The sequence below is a fragment of the Notolepis coatsorum genome, assembly GCF_963971535.1.
Source record: "Notolepis coatsorum genome assembly, chromosome: 2".
NCBI classification, from domain to species: Eukaryota; Metazoa; Chordata; class Actinopteri; order Aulopiformes; family Paralepididae; genus Notolepis; species Notolepis coatsorum.
The window spans coordinates 173,471,205-173,489,241 of NC_140166.1; the positions used below are offsets into that span (position 1 = coordinate 173,471,205).

Consider the following 18,037-nt stretch of genomic DNA (forward strand, 5'->3'; position numbering starts at 1 on the left):
AGAGTGGGAAAGGAATCCCATCCTGAGCATGACATAAGAGCAAAATGGCCGCCGTGTGAATAATGGTCAACAGAAAGCTTTATTAAAATCAAACAATAATGACATGTGTTCAGAATACAATGGAAATCGGTTTTTACATCAGTGCCAGATGGTCAGCGTTTCGTTCCTCCCAGATGTTCAGAACGGTTGTAGGATGTGCACTAGGTGAGCGTTACATGTGCACACGGCCTTCTCGGCCACTGAACTACGCCGGGGAATGTGGCGGCTCAGCCAGTCACCGGCTAATGATTAACAAGGAGTCATTTGTCCGCTGGCTCCGCAGATCAGGAGCTCGCCTGAACAATGAGGCCTAATGGGTCACAGACCCACTCCTCGCGCCAAACAATGGGTTTGTTTCAAATCCCGCAGCCATTCTCTGCCTCCTCAAAAACAAAGTGTGATCCGTGTGGTTGCCACACACACAGCCTACAGACCGGAGTCATGAGACTTGTTGCTTTAGAACACGGCGCGGCGAGTTAACCTTCTTGTGCTTTGGCTAAAAAAACGTGAGATACGAGTTCTGTGCTGCAATCAATGAACCTCCCTCTCCCTGAGACCTTGAGGCCGCAGAGAGGAATGATGTGTGTGGGTGTGTTTCCCACAGTACTTTGAAATGAGAATGTGCACCAGGGTGAATGAAATGCCACCTTACCTCCAAGGCAGCATCCTCTGGGAGGTCTGTACAGTGGACAGCGTTTTGCACTTTGTCTTTGCCGTAGAGGGAGCGGAGCGTGGTCGGACGGAGGTGGCGTGCGATTTCCTGTTGAGGAAAAACATAAGTTTGTTGTGTTCCACTCATAAAGAGAGAAGCCCTCTTTCTCATTCCGAGGCGTCACACAAGTGACAAATGATGAATTGAAAATGGAGGACCCTGATGGAAACAAGACGAAAGTCTTTCTCAGGTCTGCATCCTCTTAACAATTGTATGTATTGAGCTGTACTGTACTGTACCCATTCTGCAATCTGTTAATAAACTTTTCAATCAATCAATCACGCACACCATATGGATGGCGTCTATTCGAAGCCCAAACCACTCGTATTTCCGCGTTCAAGTTTTGCGCTCTGATTGGCCACTGACCTACGCTATTACGCCCCCCCTCGTAAGTAGAGAGTCGGCATTGCACTCAACTGATTCATTCAACAGCAAGCGATTTGCGAGTACAATACACCATCCAACCAGAGTGGATAAAGAAATGCTCCAGAAATGAATATGCGTAGGGAAAGGCTTAACGAGTCAGTGCGAGAGCGCACACACAAAAGCACACACGCATGATATCTGATTTATTAATGCCAAATAATGGACAACGACCGCAATTGGCACTTGAAAAGTGTAAATGATGGATTAGTCAGTAACAACAATTCATGACAGCTTGTATAGCTTAACTGGTTAGTCCCCTGCCTGTGGACCATATGGTCCCCGGTTTGAATCTCTTGGATACTTTTTTTTTTTCCTGTAACGTTAATTAATTTATCCACTCTGGTTGATAAGATAAGATATTCCTTTATTGATCCCCTTGGGGTAATTCAGGCATCATAGCAGCATGGGGGGGGGGGGGGGGTACACAGGTAGTGAAAACAACACAAGCAGTGTAAACAAATAAGTCAATAGAATTGACTATCTAACCAACTGAAATATACAGTATTCACAGTATCACAGTATTCACATAAGGTGCAGTATGCATAAGGTGGTGTTATTGTCCTTTTTGGGACACCAGAGTGGATAGATTATTTAACGTTACGAAAAGAAGAAAAAAACTAAGCAAGAGATTCGAACCGGGGACCATATGGTCCACAGGCAGGGCACGAACCAGTTGAGCTATACAAGCTGTCATGAATTGTTACTGACTAATCCATCATTTACACTTTTCAAGTGCCAATTGCGGTTGTCGTCCATTATTTGGCATTAATAAATCAGATATCATGCGTGTGTGCTTTTGTGTGTGCGCTCCCACTCTGGTTGGATGGTGTATTGTGTTGAATGAATCGGTTGAGTGCAATGACGACTCTCTACTTACGTAGATAACTGGCGTAGATAAGGGGGGCGTAATAGCGTAGGTCAGTGGCCAATCAGAGCGCAAAACTCGAACGCGGAAATACGAGTGGTTTGGGCTTCGAATAGACGCGAACGGGACACCCCGGTTAACAGGTCAGGTGGAAAGAACCCATTCCCATAACCGCCCCCCCCCAAATATCTGCAAGGCCGTGACGACAAGGTAACCGCAACATTAATCGCAAACGAGAGCAATGTCTTTTTGCAAATGTCAAGGTCTTTGTCATATGCCTGCCCCCGGACACCAAAAGACTCACGGCATCCATGCGACTAAGACTTTGATGCGGTTGAGTTATAAAGCCTAACATGCATTCCAGACACCAGAAGACTACTCAACATTCTGGACATGTTGCCATGCAGTGGAAGTGTGAAAAAAGAAAAAAGAAACGATGCAACAAATCAGTACCGTGGGAGAGACAGCAATGAGGCGTATTAGTATCATTGCAGAATCAGAGATTTTGATCGACAGGCTTAGGCTCCTAATCATAGCTTTTGCAGTGGTGAAAATCACACCTACCTCCATTCTACCGGACGACAATTTAGCCAACGTACAAATCCCCCCCCAACATACAACCCTGAGCCCTCTTTGGGTCACACGTGTTAAGCCCAGATTTCAGGTGTCAACTATGTCACGGGGCATGTGTCCATATTCACTCAATCCGCTACATAGAGACCGACTCCAAAACGGAATGTACCGAATCGTCCCAAGGACACAGACTGGCGCTTCTGTCCTCTCTTCACGTCTGCCTAGAGAGGAAACGTGATCCTCCCACTGGCTCTGCTGTAGGGGAAGGGAGGGGGGGGGGATCAATGTAAATATGAGCAGGGGGGGGGGGGGAATAATAGCTCTATGAAAGACAATCTGAAAGCTATAAAGCTATCCAAGGCAACATACAGTATTCAGACCAATGACATTAGCACAATGTCAAACTAGCTAGCAATTGCCATATATCAGAAGTCTTTTGTTTACAACGTCCCCGGTGCATCAGAGACTGCTATCCAAATGAATAAGCAAGCACAGAATAAGTAATGAAATGCTCCGCCGTCATCGTCATCATCATCATCTGTGTCCATCACATGGAGACCCTTCAAATGAAGACCTGCTTTTAGAACTGCAACGTGACTCTTTCTCTAATTCAATCTACAGATATAGTATATTTAATAAAAAAATAATAATACAGGAGACAGAAACATTCCCATTGCACAACTTGGGGGCAGGGGTGGGGGGTGGTTTGCAGAGCAGAACAGAGCAGGATGCAATTCTGCTTCTGGAGACTACTGATGACAAATACTTTAAGCTTCGGTGGTTTATGGGTTTTTACACAAAAGGCAGGAAACGGCTTTTTTCACAGACATATACGAGCCTGGCTTTCTCCTCAGAGCCATTCACTTTCTCAAAGCAACAAACTAAGGAGAAAAAAAAGAAAAACAAGTTACCTTTTCTTCTTACACACACACATACACATACTACTACAAAAACAACTAAGTGACAGAGAGAGAAGGAACAATAGGCTTTCTGGCTGTTCCCGGGTTAGGCTGCGAATAGACATAATGACTCATAATGACACGGATACTTGGAAGTTCAGCTTTGCATCCGAGGAATGTAAATACTCTCCATGTGCAGCTAGCTCGTTGGTACGGTGACCTTGACAAGGCTGCAGCCTACTGTTTGCACGGGGCCAGGCAATAATTCAATATTGTTGTGGGGATGAAATTATATTATATTATAATAATAAATCAATTATATATAATATTAATATTGCAGTGCACCATTCCGTGGTCTAAATGAATGATGACAAGCAAATATAAACTAATATTTTCATCATGAAATGACGTTTGTCATACATTTTAGGGAACGTCATAGTTTTGGTTTGAAATCACACATGACACATTACCGTACAGTTCACTGCGATGGGACATCAATTTAAATTATAAAAAATTTGATTTTGTATGCATGAAGCATATACTGTGATTCATATCAACATGGCGGGGGAAACAAATTCCTTTTACGATGACGTTCATTTGTATCCATATTGCCCAGTCCGGCCCCACACCGTCTTTGAAGCCTGGGGGGGTTACTTACGTTAAGTGATGAAAGAATTCTTTGCCAAAGTCTGCTCTCTGTAATTGCATTAGTCTATTAACTATGGGTGACCTGCGGCCGGTCGGAGAGCATAATTTCATTTTAATGAGTCCCATAAACGGACGTTCACACGAGGACTGTGTTGTTTTGTGGAGATCAAGGTGTCCTGATTTATAGAGAGAAGGTCCTGGATGTGGAGGGTTATTGGTAGTCTACTCTGAGCTGGGGACAGGCAGGAGCGAGGACACAGTGTCACAGAGGCGAAGTGAACTCGTCTCACACAAAGTGCAATGTATGTGAGCCACCACTAGGGGCAGCTAACCGTGAGTGACTGAGCAAGTGAGTGAGTGAGTTAGACGTTGCAGTTGTTTCGCATCTAAAAAATACACTCTCTCTCTGCTTGTAAATCCCCGGCCAAAAAGCCAATGCTAGCCATTTTTCGATAAGTCTTATCTAAACTAGACGTTGATTTAATATTTTGTTTGGCTTTTCACAGTGATTATAATGTCAAGATAAGCTGCAGCATACTTGACTGTCAGCCAAGGCCAGATTAAGAATTCAGAGGCCTCTGGGCCAGACTCTTGTGGAGGCCCCCACACACACATACATGTGCACGCACAGTGGCTTTTTTATATGTAAAACATTGGTGGCGCAGCCACTAACCAAGGCTACATACCAGGCAAACTACAGTAATCAAAATGACAGTAATCCTGCTACTGATGCGTTTTTAACACGTCAACAAACAGCTATCCATCGAGAGAGAGAAAGTATAGTTGAGGAAAATTAATTATATTCCCTGTCTGCCAAAGTTATTGACAGGGTACCACACAATATATTATACTTTATTGTTCAGTTATTCTGTCAGTTTCATGATGGCTGTCCCTTAGCAGCTCTGCTTTCCCACCGTTTAACTTTTTTATCCATGTTTTTTGAGTCTCATATGATACAGTACTACTCGAGTCTCAGCCTACTTGATCAACTTGCAAGTGCAATTCTCGCGGTCAGTGGTCAGCTGACCTGACCTGACAGTGACCCCTGGACCTGGACATCAGTGTCACGTCGACTCAACGTCTCTCACCCCCTCATTATCAAACAATCAATCATATTTTTATTTGCAATACAAAAAATTAAATAAAAATAGATAGAGACGAGATGATACTAGTAGTCACTATAGATGCTGTGAAAGTAAACGTTGGATCTGATTATATATTTTTTTTTCTTCGTTTTTTTCCGTTTTTTTTTCCGTTTTTTACTTGTGTGTAGTGGAGGCCCCTAGTCACTAGGGGGAGCTCGAGGATATCCGCTATCAGCACCGGCGGGTCTCTGCTGTCTGTCATGATCCCAATCTGCCTCATTCGTGTCAGGGCTGGGATGTGGAGATGCGGGCGTGACAGCAGACTCTATGTCTATAGTCTTCTTCTTCTTCTTGTATATTTACGCGTCTAGGCATATTGCCGCCCTCCACAGGACAGAGGGAGCACTATAGATTTCCAGCCCTCCCTATAAGTCTAGTCCAGCCAGGGTCAGCAACCTTTACTATCAAAAGAGCCACTTTTCCCCCCTCCCACAAAATAAAATGCTCAGGGAGCCGCACAACCTATTTACCCTTAAAATGAAGATAACAGTGTATAACGTTTTATATATCCCCAAGCATACCCCACATTTAGCATAAAACGCCTGACAATTGCATACCCAAAGTAATTTGCATTTTATTATACTTTATACTTATTGCATTAATGGAATTATAAAGCAACAAAAAAAAAAGTTTTGACTTTTTATTGCCGTTTTTACCTGTTATAACAAAGGAAAACCTCAAACTCTTATGAAGAGGAGAAAAAATACTGGCTGTGTAGACCTATTTTTAAGGGGAGACCACCCACCTAAAATACCCTTTTCCTGATTTTGGGGCAATTTTGAGATTTTTGTATAATGTTGCCCCTTTACATGTCTTCTTTCAAACTAGTGACAAGAAAACTTAAAAAAAATAGTAAAAAACACATTTAGTTGCTTATTTTGCTTCATTTTGCATGATTGCATTCATAAATGTGCACATATCGAATGGGGAAGTGCCTCATTTGGATATATAAACATAAAATTCAGAAAACGTGCAATATATTTTTTTTTAGTTTATATGTACATAACAAACTGGGAAAGTTTCATAGCGATATCTATTCAAATATTTTTTTGCCTATTAGGGGGTACAGTAATCGGTTGTGTTGTTTGTTACTAAACTGTTACTACTACTACATCATTATTATTATGTTATTCAGTTATCAGGCATGTGTTTAAAAGTTCGGTATTTAATGTAGTAACATGAAAAACCATGAGAAAAATATCTATATATCATCCCTTTTTTCAAAATTTTGTTTAGGGTAACATGCAAAAAGGGGCCATTTTGAATAGACCACGCCCCTTTTTGGGTAATAAAATTATGCGACCAAAAATGTAAACAATTAAGATGTTTGCAAATGATTTCATCCTTTATTATTTTTTCCCCCTATCTAGGTGGGTGGTCTCCCCTTAAATAAAACACAGACAAAACACTGGTGTCTGTAGACCGACTTTGAAATAAAACCCTGAACTATTCAGGTATATTTGAGTCCTTCCCTTATTTGTGGAACATTTATAAAATAAAAAGTAGTCCACTTTAAAAAAAAGACTACCATGTGTAGACCTACTTTGAAATAAAACACAGAAAAGGAGAAAAAACACTGGCATCTGTAGACCTACTTTGAAATAAAACCCTGAACGATGCAGCTCTATTTGAGTCCTTCCCTTATTTGTGGAAAATCTGGATTGTTAGTCGTGAAAGCAAATTAATCTGTCCACGCTGAATTAAACCCTCTATTTTCCTCAGACTTTCCTTTTTTTGGATTTATCCATGGTTAGCTTACTGGGGGGTCGGAAACTCAAGATTAGCCACTTGCAGACGGCAGGGAGAGGCACAGGGTGTGACGTACTGTATATTTTAGTTGATGAAATATTTTTGTTGACTAAATATTTTAGTTGATGAAATATTTTTTAATTTCAGTGTCACAGTATGACATCGATCTCCAAAATAAGAAAAATTATAATAATAATAATAATAATAAAAAAAAAAATTGGAGGCCCCTCGTCACCGGCCCAAATGGCCCGGTCGTTAATCCGGCCCTGCTGTCAGCACTCAATATACCAACATGAACATATCAAGAATTACTGGTAGACCTTTAGGGATAACTGGCAGGTCTAGCAACGCTACCAGACTTTCCTAACCCTGTAGTCTGAGTGCTTTTTGAAGGGTTGAGGGGGAGATTAGTGGTCAGCAGTAGGTGCCACATACAGGTGGTATCTAAAAAAAGAAAGGAAAAAAAATCGAACCCTAACTAACCTTACTGTCATGCACTTGTCCTAATATACTAACCTACACTGTAGCACTCAACACTTTGATGAACATTGTTACTCAGCTAATAGAGTTGTGCCCTTCCGGCTTCCTGATGACTTGTCATACAGAACTTGTAAGTCGCTTTGGATAAAAGCGTCAGCTAAATGACTAAATATAAATGTTATACCCCATTGGCAAGCTGGGCCCTTAAAACCATGTCAGACACAGCTCAACACGCTATATAGAAATATTTTCTATCCATTACTATAACAAGCATCGTGTTTCTCCTCTCGCCTATTACAATGTTGAACCTGTGTATAAGGGTTTTGGGACAGTATGTCCCAAATATACTATACTTATACTACTACCTATCTTGCTAATATGTCTATACTACTATGCACTCCGAGTGTAACACTCAAAGCTTGTTACTATTTGACGAACAATGCCACTGACCCTTAGCTGCCAGAGAGGTACCTCTCTTGCTGACTTGCACAACTTGTATAAAAGCGTCAGCTAAATGACAAAATCTAAAACTTTGTATGTAATTGACCTATAATGACCATTCCCATGCTCAGAGTTTCCCCCCAGGACGGTAGTTAGTGGAGGTGCCAAGTACCTCAGATCAGATGTTCTGCAAAAAGATGAATCCAATTCCTGATCGCCATTCCAAATATTGATCTCGTTTATTGATCCAACGTTATAGTCAGAAACGCATGATCCAAGCTGCTTCCAGCCTCGCCAGTGTATCTGGTAACACGACACTGCTTTCCAGAGGTGGGGAAACCCTGGGGCGGAGTTTTTTTCTGATGCATTTTCCCATTGACTCCAATCCAATGATGTGCATTACCATCCGGGAGACGATAGGGGGCGGTATTTGCCCTTTTCGAGCTCAGAGCCATTCCCAATGATAATGTCAGGCTAGACGGATGAAAAATGAATGGATATGGCTAATAAAAGAAATAACGATTAAATAACAAGAAATCTCGTTATTGGCAACCAATGTGTTAAATGCAGTTTTTTATAGAAAGAAAATCGGATCCAATATTTATGGCTTAAAAGTTTTAAACCAATTTCTGACAATTAGTTACACTTTAAATAAAAAATGTAAATGTCTTGATTCAAAACTATTTTCTCATGGACGAACAAAACGTTCAATGCGAATGGTTGATTTGAATTTCAATTACTTTTTAAGCACCTTGTTAAAAAATTTGCTGTTTTCAAGGAATTCCAGGCCTCGACTTTTTTTGGTAAAAAATCAAGGACTTTAAGCACTTCAAGGACCCAAGATGCCGACACGACGATAACACAAAACCAACGTTTTATTCCCATTCGCCAACGATCTAAATCAAATGATATTCCTGCTTTCAGATTTGCATCGTCTACCTCAGCCCAGATGCTGAACCCGGACCTGCTCCAGTGGCACCACATATGGCAGTCTGACCCCAGCGCTCTGACCTCTCTGGTGAAACACATGCCTGTGTGTGTGCTTCAGAACGGATATGCAAAGTAACTACAATGATCACTCTGGTGATCCACCTCCCTAATGAGGCTGGCCCCGTCGCCTCTCGGTTGATAATACAAGCGTCACCTCTTCTTGTAACCGCTGGCGCAAACTCATGATTCATAGGCTCAAGAATATTGACATTCGGAAAATTCAACAACAGAGAAAGAAAAGCACATCTAGTGCCATTTTGGTTTTGTATTACAATAAACCGCATTGCTGCCGAATCGCTGTGTCTGCCCTCTGACTGACATCGGGCAAGAAAAAGAAAGAAAAAAAAACTCATTCCATGCCCCGCACAAATGGCTCACAGAACGTCAATACTGATGACACACAGCCATCACACTGGCTGTATGGACCAGGACAAATAACCATTTATCTTACAGAAGCCATTACATGCTCACGAAATGTGCTTTGTTCTATTGCCACCTCTATCATTCTGCCAACGATCGCTGGGTTTCTCTTTGGAATACAAAAAATACATTCACAGAACAGCAGAATTCCATATGCGTGATGAATCCTCGTAGGAGGATGAAATGGACGGATGCGGAATGATCTTGCTGGTGGAAACGTCATTAAAGGACAACTGCATCTCGGGCTGGCCGTGGTCTCGTGGACGCGGTGATCTGAGAGACTTGTGATACGGCAAAGATCAAAGCGCTGGCCGGGGAGCATGAATCTCTCGAGGACCCACTGCCATGGTTACCACAAGTCTCCCCCCGGACACCTCTTCTCACTTTGAAGATGCATAAGAGAGTTATCCAATCCTACAGTAGGTCTCATGCAGCTCTTCAAGAAACAGAGCGGTACATAATCAGGACCAATCATGCGAGGACCTTTTAGTCCTCCTCAAATGTCTCTCGTGAGTCATAATGTTTGAACTGTAAGGGAGTGGGGAGGGTATATGTTACACTTAAACCAATCTAGCAGCCATCAGGGACAAGGAGTGAACCCATTAGCTATGAAAATGTTTACGAAAATCGATGTCTCTCGAGTATATTTTCGACATACAAAAAGGCCACTATGTAACAGGTGGTTCAGGGCTGTTTGATGAGCTCATAATGAGCTAGCAGACAAGACACACAAGCGTGCCAGACTGGTGCGAGGGCAACCCACACCACCAATGCGCTAATTGACCTATCTCGAACGGTGCCCTCTTTTCCGGGGTCCTCCAATCACAACTGTTGCTTCCCAAGGGAAGAGGAACCACAGGTCTGTTTTTACAACAGGCCCATGAGTTTGCAGAGTTGGTCCTAATCTCGCCGGCCACACCTTTGGCTCTTGCCAAGAGTTCTTGGGAAACTCTCGTTAATTAAAAAAGAGTGTGATAACGGTGCCAATGGAGCTGTCGATTAGCTCCAGAGTTGCTGTTTGAATGACGCTTCTCGTACTTGCCCCCCGAAGAGGGACTTTCTTTGTTTTCTTTCCCTGCTCTGCTACGCCCGAGACAAATTAGATTTTTTTTAATTATGTTTTTGGTAGGTTTTTATTGGCTTTTTACTACCGGGCAGTCTGGTAGAGAGGGAGAGGAAGAATGGGAGATAGGCGGGGGAAGAAATTCGGCAAAGGTCGAATGTCGAATCCGGGACGGCCGTGTTGCGACGCAGCGCAGTACGCTGTGTGCTACTTGAGCGCCCCCCGAGACAAATTTGACGGGGTTGACTTAACGACGATGTCCCGCAGTGCTGTCACCCCCTTCTAAATGACTTTGGGACAAATTATTTCTACAGACCTCTCGGCAAGAGCCAAAAGGTACGGCTTTGCACAATAAAGTAAATCCACACCACTTGGGAGTGTGAGTGTGATACATCACACCAGAGTGCTGCTCGTCCACAATGCTTCCCAACTCACCGTCCTCGACAGGTAAAACAAATGTGAAAACAATGCTCACCCGATAACTTAAAATGGACGCACACTGCTCTTTTGAATTGAGCGTTCAATTAGCACACACAGTTGGTGAGACTGGTGCCGTTTCACTGTGTTGATAACATCAGGAGGAAGTGTGTAGCGAGGGGCAGAGAGACACCAGACGTGAACAGAGAGAGAGAGAGAGAGAGAGAGAGAGAGAGAGAGAGAGAGAGAGAGAGAGAGAGAGAGAGAGAGAGAGAGAGAGAGAGAGAGAGAGAGAGAGAGAGAGAGCGAGAGAGAGAGAGAGAGAGAGAGAGAGAGGGAAGCAGGGCTGGCTGGCAGCGGCTAACAGAAGGCTGTTGTGTCTGCTCTCACACTGGTATCAGAGAGCATCACAAGACGGATCACGATCTTGTGACTGAGTGAAAGCAATGCGAGGGCAGCGTGTGGAGGTGGATACTCTGGCGTCCTCTTGGCAAGACATCTAAGGACCACTTGGGCCTACACACGCTTATGAATAACAAGGACACACAGTGTCATAGATGAGAAGCCAAAGAGTTCTTATTATGCGTGTGTGAAGCCAACTGGTCTTCTGCAAAGCATGTTGCCTGTGAGCCACCACTAGGGGCAGAGTTGCTATCCATGACTGAGTGAGTGAGTGAATGGACTACTGCATTTATATAAATAGACTATATGGCACTTATCCAAAGCGCTTTACAACATATGCCTCACATTCACACACCGATGCCATGGAGAAGGCAACCATGCAAGGTGCCAACTTGCTCTTCAGGAGCAGTTAGGGGTGTCTTGCTCAAGGACACTTCAAGACGCTGCCGGGAGGAGCTGGAATCTGACCGGGAACCTTCTGATTACTCTACCACTCTACCTCCTGAGCTACTGTCAACTGAGTGATTTGGAGACATAAACAATGCTTCCATTTCTCACACAGTATTAGGGCTGGGCCATATCCAATCTCTATTTATAATACTGCTGTCCAATTTTTTACACATACTGGATTGAAGAAAAACAAACGATAGAAACGGTGAAATAATGCATACTGTTTTGTGGTACCTTAGAATACATTATACCTCAGAGTCCACCGGTCTACCTCTTCAACCCTATAGACGTCAAGTGCTATCCGCACAAGACCTGTGGCATTTATAGATCAGTGTTTAATGGGACGCCAGTAATCAATAGCCTAATTGTTAACACAAACATATGACCCTTAACTTTGTATAGAAATCCTTTTCTCTCTCCACCCACAGTCCGGTGTTACATTAGACGTGACAGTGGACAGACACATCAGACTTGTTTATTTGCCGCAGCCCGACGACCTGATAATTGCGCTTGGAATGTCTCAATAGATTGCATTTGGGAAAGGGAACAGGCTGTGCTGTGGCACCTGATTATGCCAGCATGTAACAACATCAAGCCAAATAAGGTCCAGTGTTCCACAAAGCACCACTTTTATTATTATTGTCATTTCACACTTGCATCGCTCAGCAGATGCTCAGGGGGAAGCACGAGTGTGTTCGTTTAATTTAGTTCATTCAATTATTTCAAATCCAGGATGTTGTTTTGCACCTTTTCCATTACACTCCTTGGTGGAAAAGGCACAAACAAGTCAAAGAGACAAGTCGTGACTCTTGCTGCTGCTATGCCACTCTTGAAAATCCATTTACAGCGTGACATCCTTTTACTAAAGCTGATATATATATATACATTATTTATGTATTTTAACCTTCAGCACCGGTACCCTGAGCGCTAACAACATGCTCTGTTGTCAGTGCCGAGTGGAATATGCAAAGCTTTTCAATTCCATCTACAATAATGAGGGGGAACGAATATCTGGTGAACGTGCGGCCTGTCAGAAATCCAAGCAGCACCTGCCAGATAGCACCCCCCCCCCCCCCCCCCCCCCACATCATGACAGTGTAACCTTCCCTCTTCATCTTCAACCGCAGTCTGACATCATCCACCTTAATGGAGCACTTCTCATGCATCACAGTTGGTTGGACTCTCCTGTGGTTGTGAAGGGAGGTGATGTGGAGGCTGAGTTTAGTTTTGAGATCACATGCTGACAAAACAGCATGACCTCATTATTACCTCGCTGACTCACGACGCCTGTCAGGACATAAAAGCTTCAGACGTTTTGAGCTTTAGTCTTTCATCGGTCTTCAAAAGGACACGTGTCACATTGTGTGGGGAAAAAATATTCTCTGTTTGTCCTTCAGTTTTCCTAAAATGGAATGCTAGCATTCATCATTGACACCATGGGGCACGGCTAACCGGGAGCTTGGGCCAGGCTGGTTTCAATATGGAATGCTAACGATTTCTAAGATTCCATTTTAGGGGGAACAAATGTAGAGATGTTTCTTCTTCACACAAGTATCTGGTGAAGAACAATACGCAACTGCGTTTAGAAAAGTATCCATACACAGTCCAGGTGCTTCATTTTACAGACAACATCTAATAATCCCAACACAAGGGGGACTGATGAAGGCAAGCGAAAGATTGTGGCAAAGAGAATTTATTTTGGGGCAGGCTGAGCTTCATCAGATCCGCTTCAAAACATTCCTTATCAGCCACAGAACAAAGTACCCAGGAGGACACAGTCACGCAGCCAAGCCGTTGCTGATTAAACATCAAATAAATGTCCCTCTCCACAAATGAGTCAGTGCCCTTGCTTTACATATTTAACAACATTGTCTCTCATAAGGCACAAGATCAAGCAAGCTTATCAAAATTAAACATCCCAAGATCCAAGACCACCTTCGGCCCAAACTCCTTTCACTTTGCAGCAGCTTATGACTGGAACGCTTTTCAAGACACCCTTAAACGTACAGCTCTTACTTCACTGACTGCTTTCAAGAATATACTCAACATGCTCTTAGTAGATCCCACCTGCTCTTGCTGATACCCCAGTTTCACACTTGCATACACCGTCACACACAACATACAAGCACTCATTCATCTTCATACTCGCACCTAGACACACGCATCTGTTTGCATACACATGCGCGCGCACGCACGTACACACACTTTCACCCGCCCCTACTCCTCCCCTGTTTATTTTTTTTGTACATAGGCTGTGCATGTGTTTGTTTATGTTTAATATTATTATTTATTATTAATATATAATCTTATTATTTTTTTTGTGTGTATTCCTGTTGGGGCCTCTTGGACCAGATCGACATTGTAAATAAGAAACCTGTTCTTAATGTTTTATCTGGCTAAATAAAGGTAATAATAATAATTTACCTTTTAAACAATGTGTACAAAGTCAAAATCTAATCCCACAACTTGTACAGTCACAGCAAGAGAGAACAGGCCCTCGTTATTTGAACACTGTGAGCCAATGGGCTGTGTGATGGGAGTTCCATGTGACTTGACACACATTAGGCTTCTTCCTGCTCTGTGAACAGAGTGCAAACATTAGGCTTCTTCCTGCTCTGTGAACAGAGTGCAAACATTAGGCTTCTTCCTGCTCTGTGAACAAAGTGCAAACATTAGGCTTCTTCCTGCTCTGTGAACAGAGTGCAAACATTAGGCTTCTTCCTGCTCTGTGAACAGAGTGCAAACATTAGGCTTCTTCCTGCTCTCTGAACAGAGTGCAAACATTAGGCTTCTTCCTGCTCTGTGAACAGAGTGCAAACATTAGGCTTCTTCCTGCTCTGTGAACAGAGTGCATTCTCTCTGGAGGAAAAAAAACCCAACTCATTGTATTTTTTTGTCAGGACTAATAATAATAATAATTAATTTATTTTGTATAGCGCTTTTCAATTACCCAAAGTCACTGACAATAGGCAAACAACAAAGAAACAGATAAACATAGAACCACAGGGGAAAATATGAATACACAAGAACATAAAAGCATGAGTAACAGACAACAAATACAGGAGTCAGTAGGGGAGACAGTCTGGAATTAAGTAAGGGAAACCGAGGGGGGGGGGGGGGGGGCAGGAGAGGAGAGAACGTAGGGCAGGGGAAAAGGGGGGTGGTAGGTTGGAGGAAGGTGGTTATGGGTAGGGAAGGTTGAATGCTAGGGAGAACAGGTAGATTTAGAGTCAGGATTTGAAGGTGGAGAGTGAGGGAGAGTCTCTGATGGTCTGAGGGAGGGTGTTCCAGAGTCGGGGTGCAGCACGGGAGAAAGCCTGATCACCAAAACTTTAACTGAACTTAATTTGTTGAGACCTCAGCAGAAAAACGAGCTCGCGAGAAACCCAGGATACAGAATGACGACACGTAGCATGACGGAGCGATTTCCTAACCCGTGGACAGTTGTGTTATTTCTCTGAACACTGAACTTGTGAACTTGGGTTCTTCTAACAGTGACGTGACAAAACCGAGAGTGATTATTACCCTCGTGTTGGCAAACTCAACAGGATGCAGAACGGTGTCACGGCTAATGTCTGGATGTGGAGGGAAATAGTGCATATCTGTGGTCCCTCATTACCACAGTGTCCAAGGAGTAGCGGGAGGCACAGCGTCGTGTCATTAGATTTCACATCACGCACAGGCACAGCCCCGCAGCGCTGATTCCACAGTAGTATCCAGGCACACACGCGCACACACACACACACACACACACACACACACACACACACACACACACACACACACACACACACACACACACACACACACACACACACACACACACACACACACACACACACACACACACACACACACACACACACACACACACACACACACACACACACACACACACACACACACACACACACACACACACACACACACACACACACAATCACGTTCCCACTGTTGGTGACATACATACAAGAAGTAGGGCTGTCTGCTGTTCAAACGAAACTGTTAAACAGGGGGGTTCTGTTTGAATCCGTTTTATTTGATCTCTCGCAGTTCATAAGTAATGGAAACGATTTGGGTATCGCTGGTTTGAATCACTAATTTTGAATAAGATCTACAATAGCACTCCCTGTCCCCATACTAGGCATTAAGACGAGTCCCAAATCAAACTGTAATATGGCCCACAAATCAACAGTGTTAAATCACCATTGTGTTAGTGACTGCTGCAGGTAATGACGAGCGGTTTTCCTGACCCAGTGTTGCCATTTGAAAGTAAAACCAGTCAAAGTGTTGAAGTGAACGGCCTCACTCAGACACTGGTTAAAACTAGGACCTAACCGGCTAAGTGAGCACTGCATTGGTCGATGAATACTGCAATACTATGACCACTTCACGCCCGCTGTCGCTCAGGGAACCACGACGGAGACTGTGACCGTGCAAATCACTTGGACGAGAGCAGAAGGGTGAGCTACAGAGAGGGGCCCTGTGGAGATAAGAGCACGTCTCCACTGCAGTTATCACAATGTATCACGTTGATAGCCCTGAATCGTATTATATTGTTTGGAAGAATACAAATGTCAAAAGAGTAATTCGATTAATAACCGCTCGCTGGTCGCCGGCACGAGCAATTTCATTTGAGGATATTTCTTTTGTTGTTGATCTCCACGTGCAAACAGATCGGTTTAAGTGAAACGTGAGAAGAGGGACAGATAAACCATAAGAGACAGAGAGACTCGCAGAGCGAGAGATCTACCTAGTCGTCGGGAGACGCAGAAATCGCCCGAGACACTATGAATGAATGATCATTACACTGGTAGCACCCAACCTTGGGCTATGCAGGCTCAATGGCTGCCATACACTGGCACCAGACACACATCACACTACACAGTGGCTGAACGGCTCAGGAGACAGGGATCGATATCAGCCAATTAAGGGGGAGGGATGATTAGGTGGCCTTGATGTCAGAGACCTGATTGGGAATTTGGCCAGGAACATCGGGGAACCCCCTACTCTTTGCGATAGGCGTCCTGGGTTCTTTAACGACAAGATTCAGTCAAGACCTTGGTTTAGCGTCTCATCCGAAGGATGGCACTCACAGCTGTACGGTGTCCCTATCACCGTAACAGGGGCATTGTTACTGACAAGTCCAGAGGACAGAGTGCCCCCTGCTGGACAACAACACCACTTTCCGACAACGGCCTTGACCGGGGCTCGAACCGGTGATCTTCCGATCATGAATCCGGAGCTCTATTCATGTAGCCACGCTGCCGGACGTGCGTGTCCTTCATTTGTCGTGTTTCAAGAGGATAGGGTCAGGTGTGGCTCAGACAAGGACTGATTGATCATAGCAGTCTATTATTAGAGCTACTTTGTGCTCTCCGAGAGGACACCAGATCTTATTTCACAAAACTATTGTTAGCTGTTGAAAAAAATCCAAAGCAACATGATCGATACTTCCAATGTTTCCTTCCTGGCACCCTTTGCTATTAAAGAACAGGAGAGGTTTAGAATAATGCAGTGGGTATGGATTTAGAGACAGAAAAAGTGCAGCGCGTTAATAAAGTATGAACACTTGGCATACCGAAATAATTGGAGGTTATATCGTTTTTGGAAAATGTAAATGAAAACAGGACTTTCTTTGAGAGATGTCTGCCGAACATCCCTTCAACAGAAATAGTGTTTTCTCTGTCGCCTCCCATCTTTCATAAACAAGGAGAAACAATAAATACTCCAGTGATGACAGGCGTCTGAGATGTGTTGAGTTCCTTTGTCTCCCACCTAACCCCCCTCCAGCCCCCAAACCATGTCCCCCCCCCCATGTCTCTACCCCCTCCCTCCTCCTCCTCCCCCCAACTCACCCCCCTCTGGGCCACTCTACCCTATACACGAATCCGCAGACCAATCTGTGTGTTTCGCCATCTAGCGACGCCCCCATGACTGCGGTTGCGTTGCGGTGTCTGCTGCTGCATGTATAATTTGTGTATAAAGAGCCACGTCTGAGTGGACTCTCCAGCTCACCTGGGGACACTAGGCCGGTGTCCCGGTTGGGTCATCCAGGCCATAACTCTGAATAAACCTTTGTTTACCAAGTCTATCTTCGACTATCTACAATCATTGATCTGGGTTCATTTCCCTCACACCCAACAGTACTGACATTCTTCGTCTATAAGTAGGGAGGTCAAACGTGTTTCTGCTGTCACAGATTATACATCATTTTCTTTTTCTTTTTTTAATATTAATTAAAAAAAATTCAATCGGTGGTAGAGACAATATTTATTTAAATAGCATATTCCACCTTTGTGAGATGTTTTATAACAT

At 43.7% G+C, this 18,037-nt stretch overlaps 1 protein-coding gene across 1 annotated transcript in view; it reads right to left on the minus strand.

The window, feature by feature from the left end:
* The window catches only part of nme7 (NME/NM23 family member 7), a 52,038-nt gene that overhangs the window by 306 nt on the left and 33,695 nt on the right, over positions 1–18,037 (minus strand). The window contains exon 11 of the mRNA XM_084309253.1: positions 692–799. Within this exon, the coding sequence (XP_084165379.1) occupies positions 692–799 (108 nt within the window). The remainder of the gene's footprint in view (positions 1–691; positions 800–18,037) is intronic.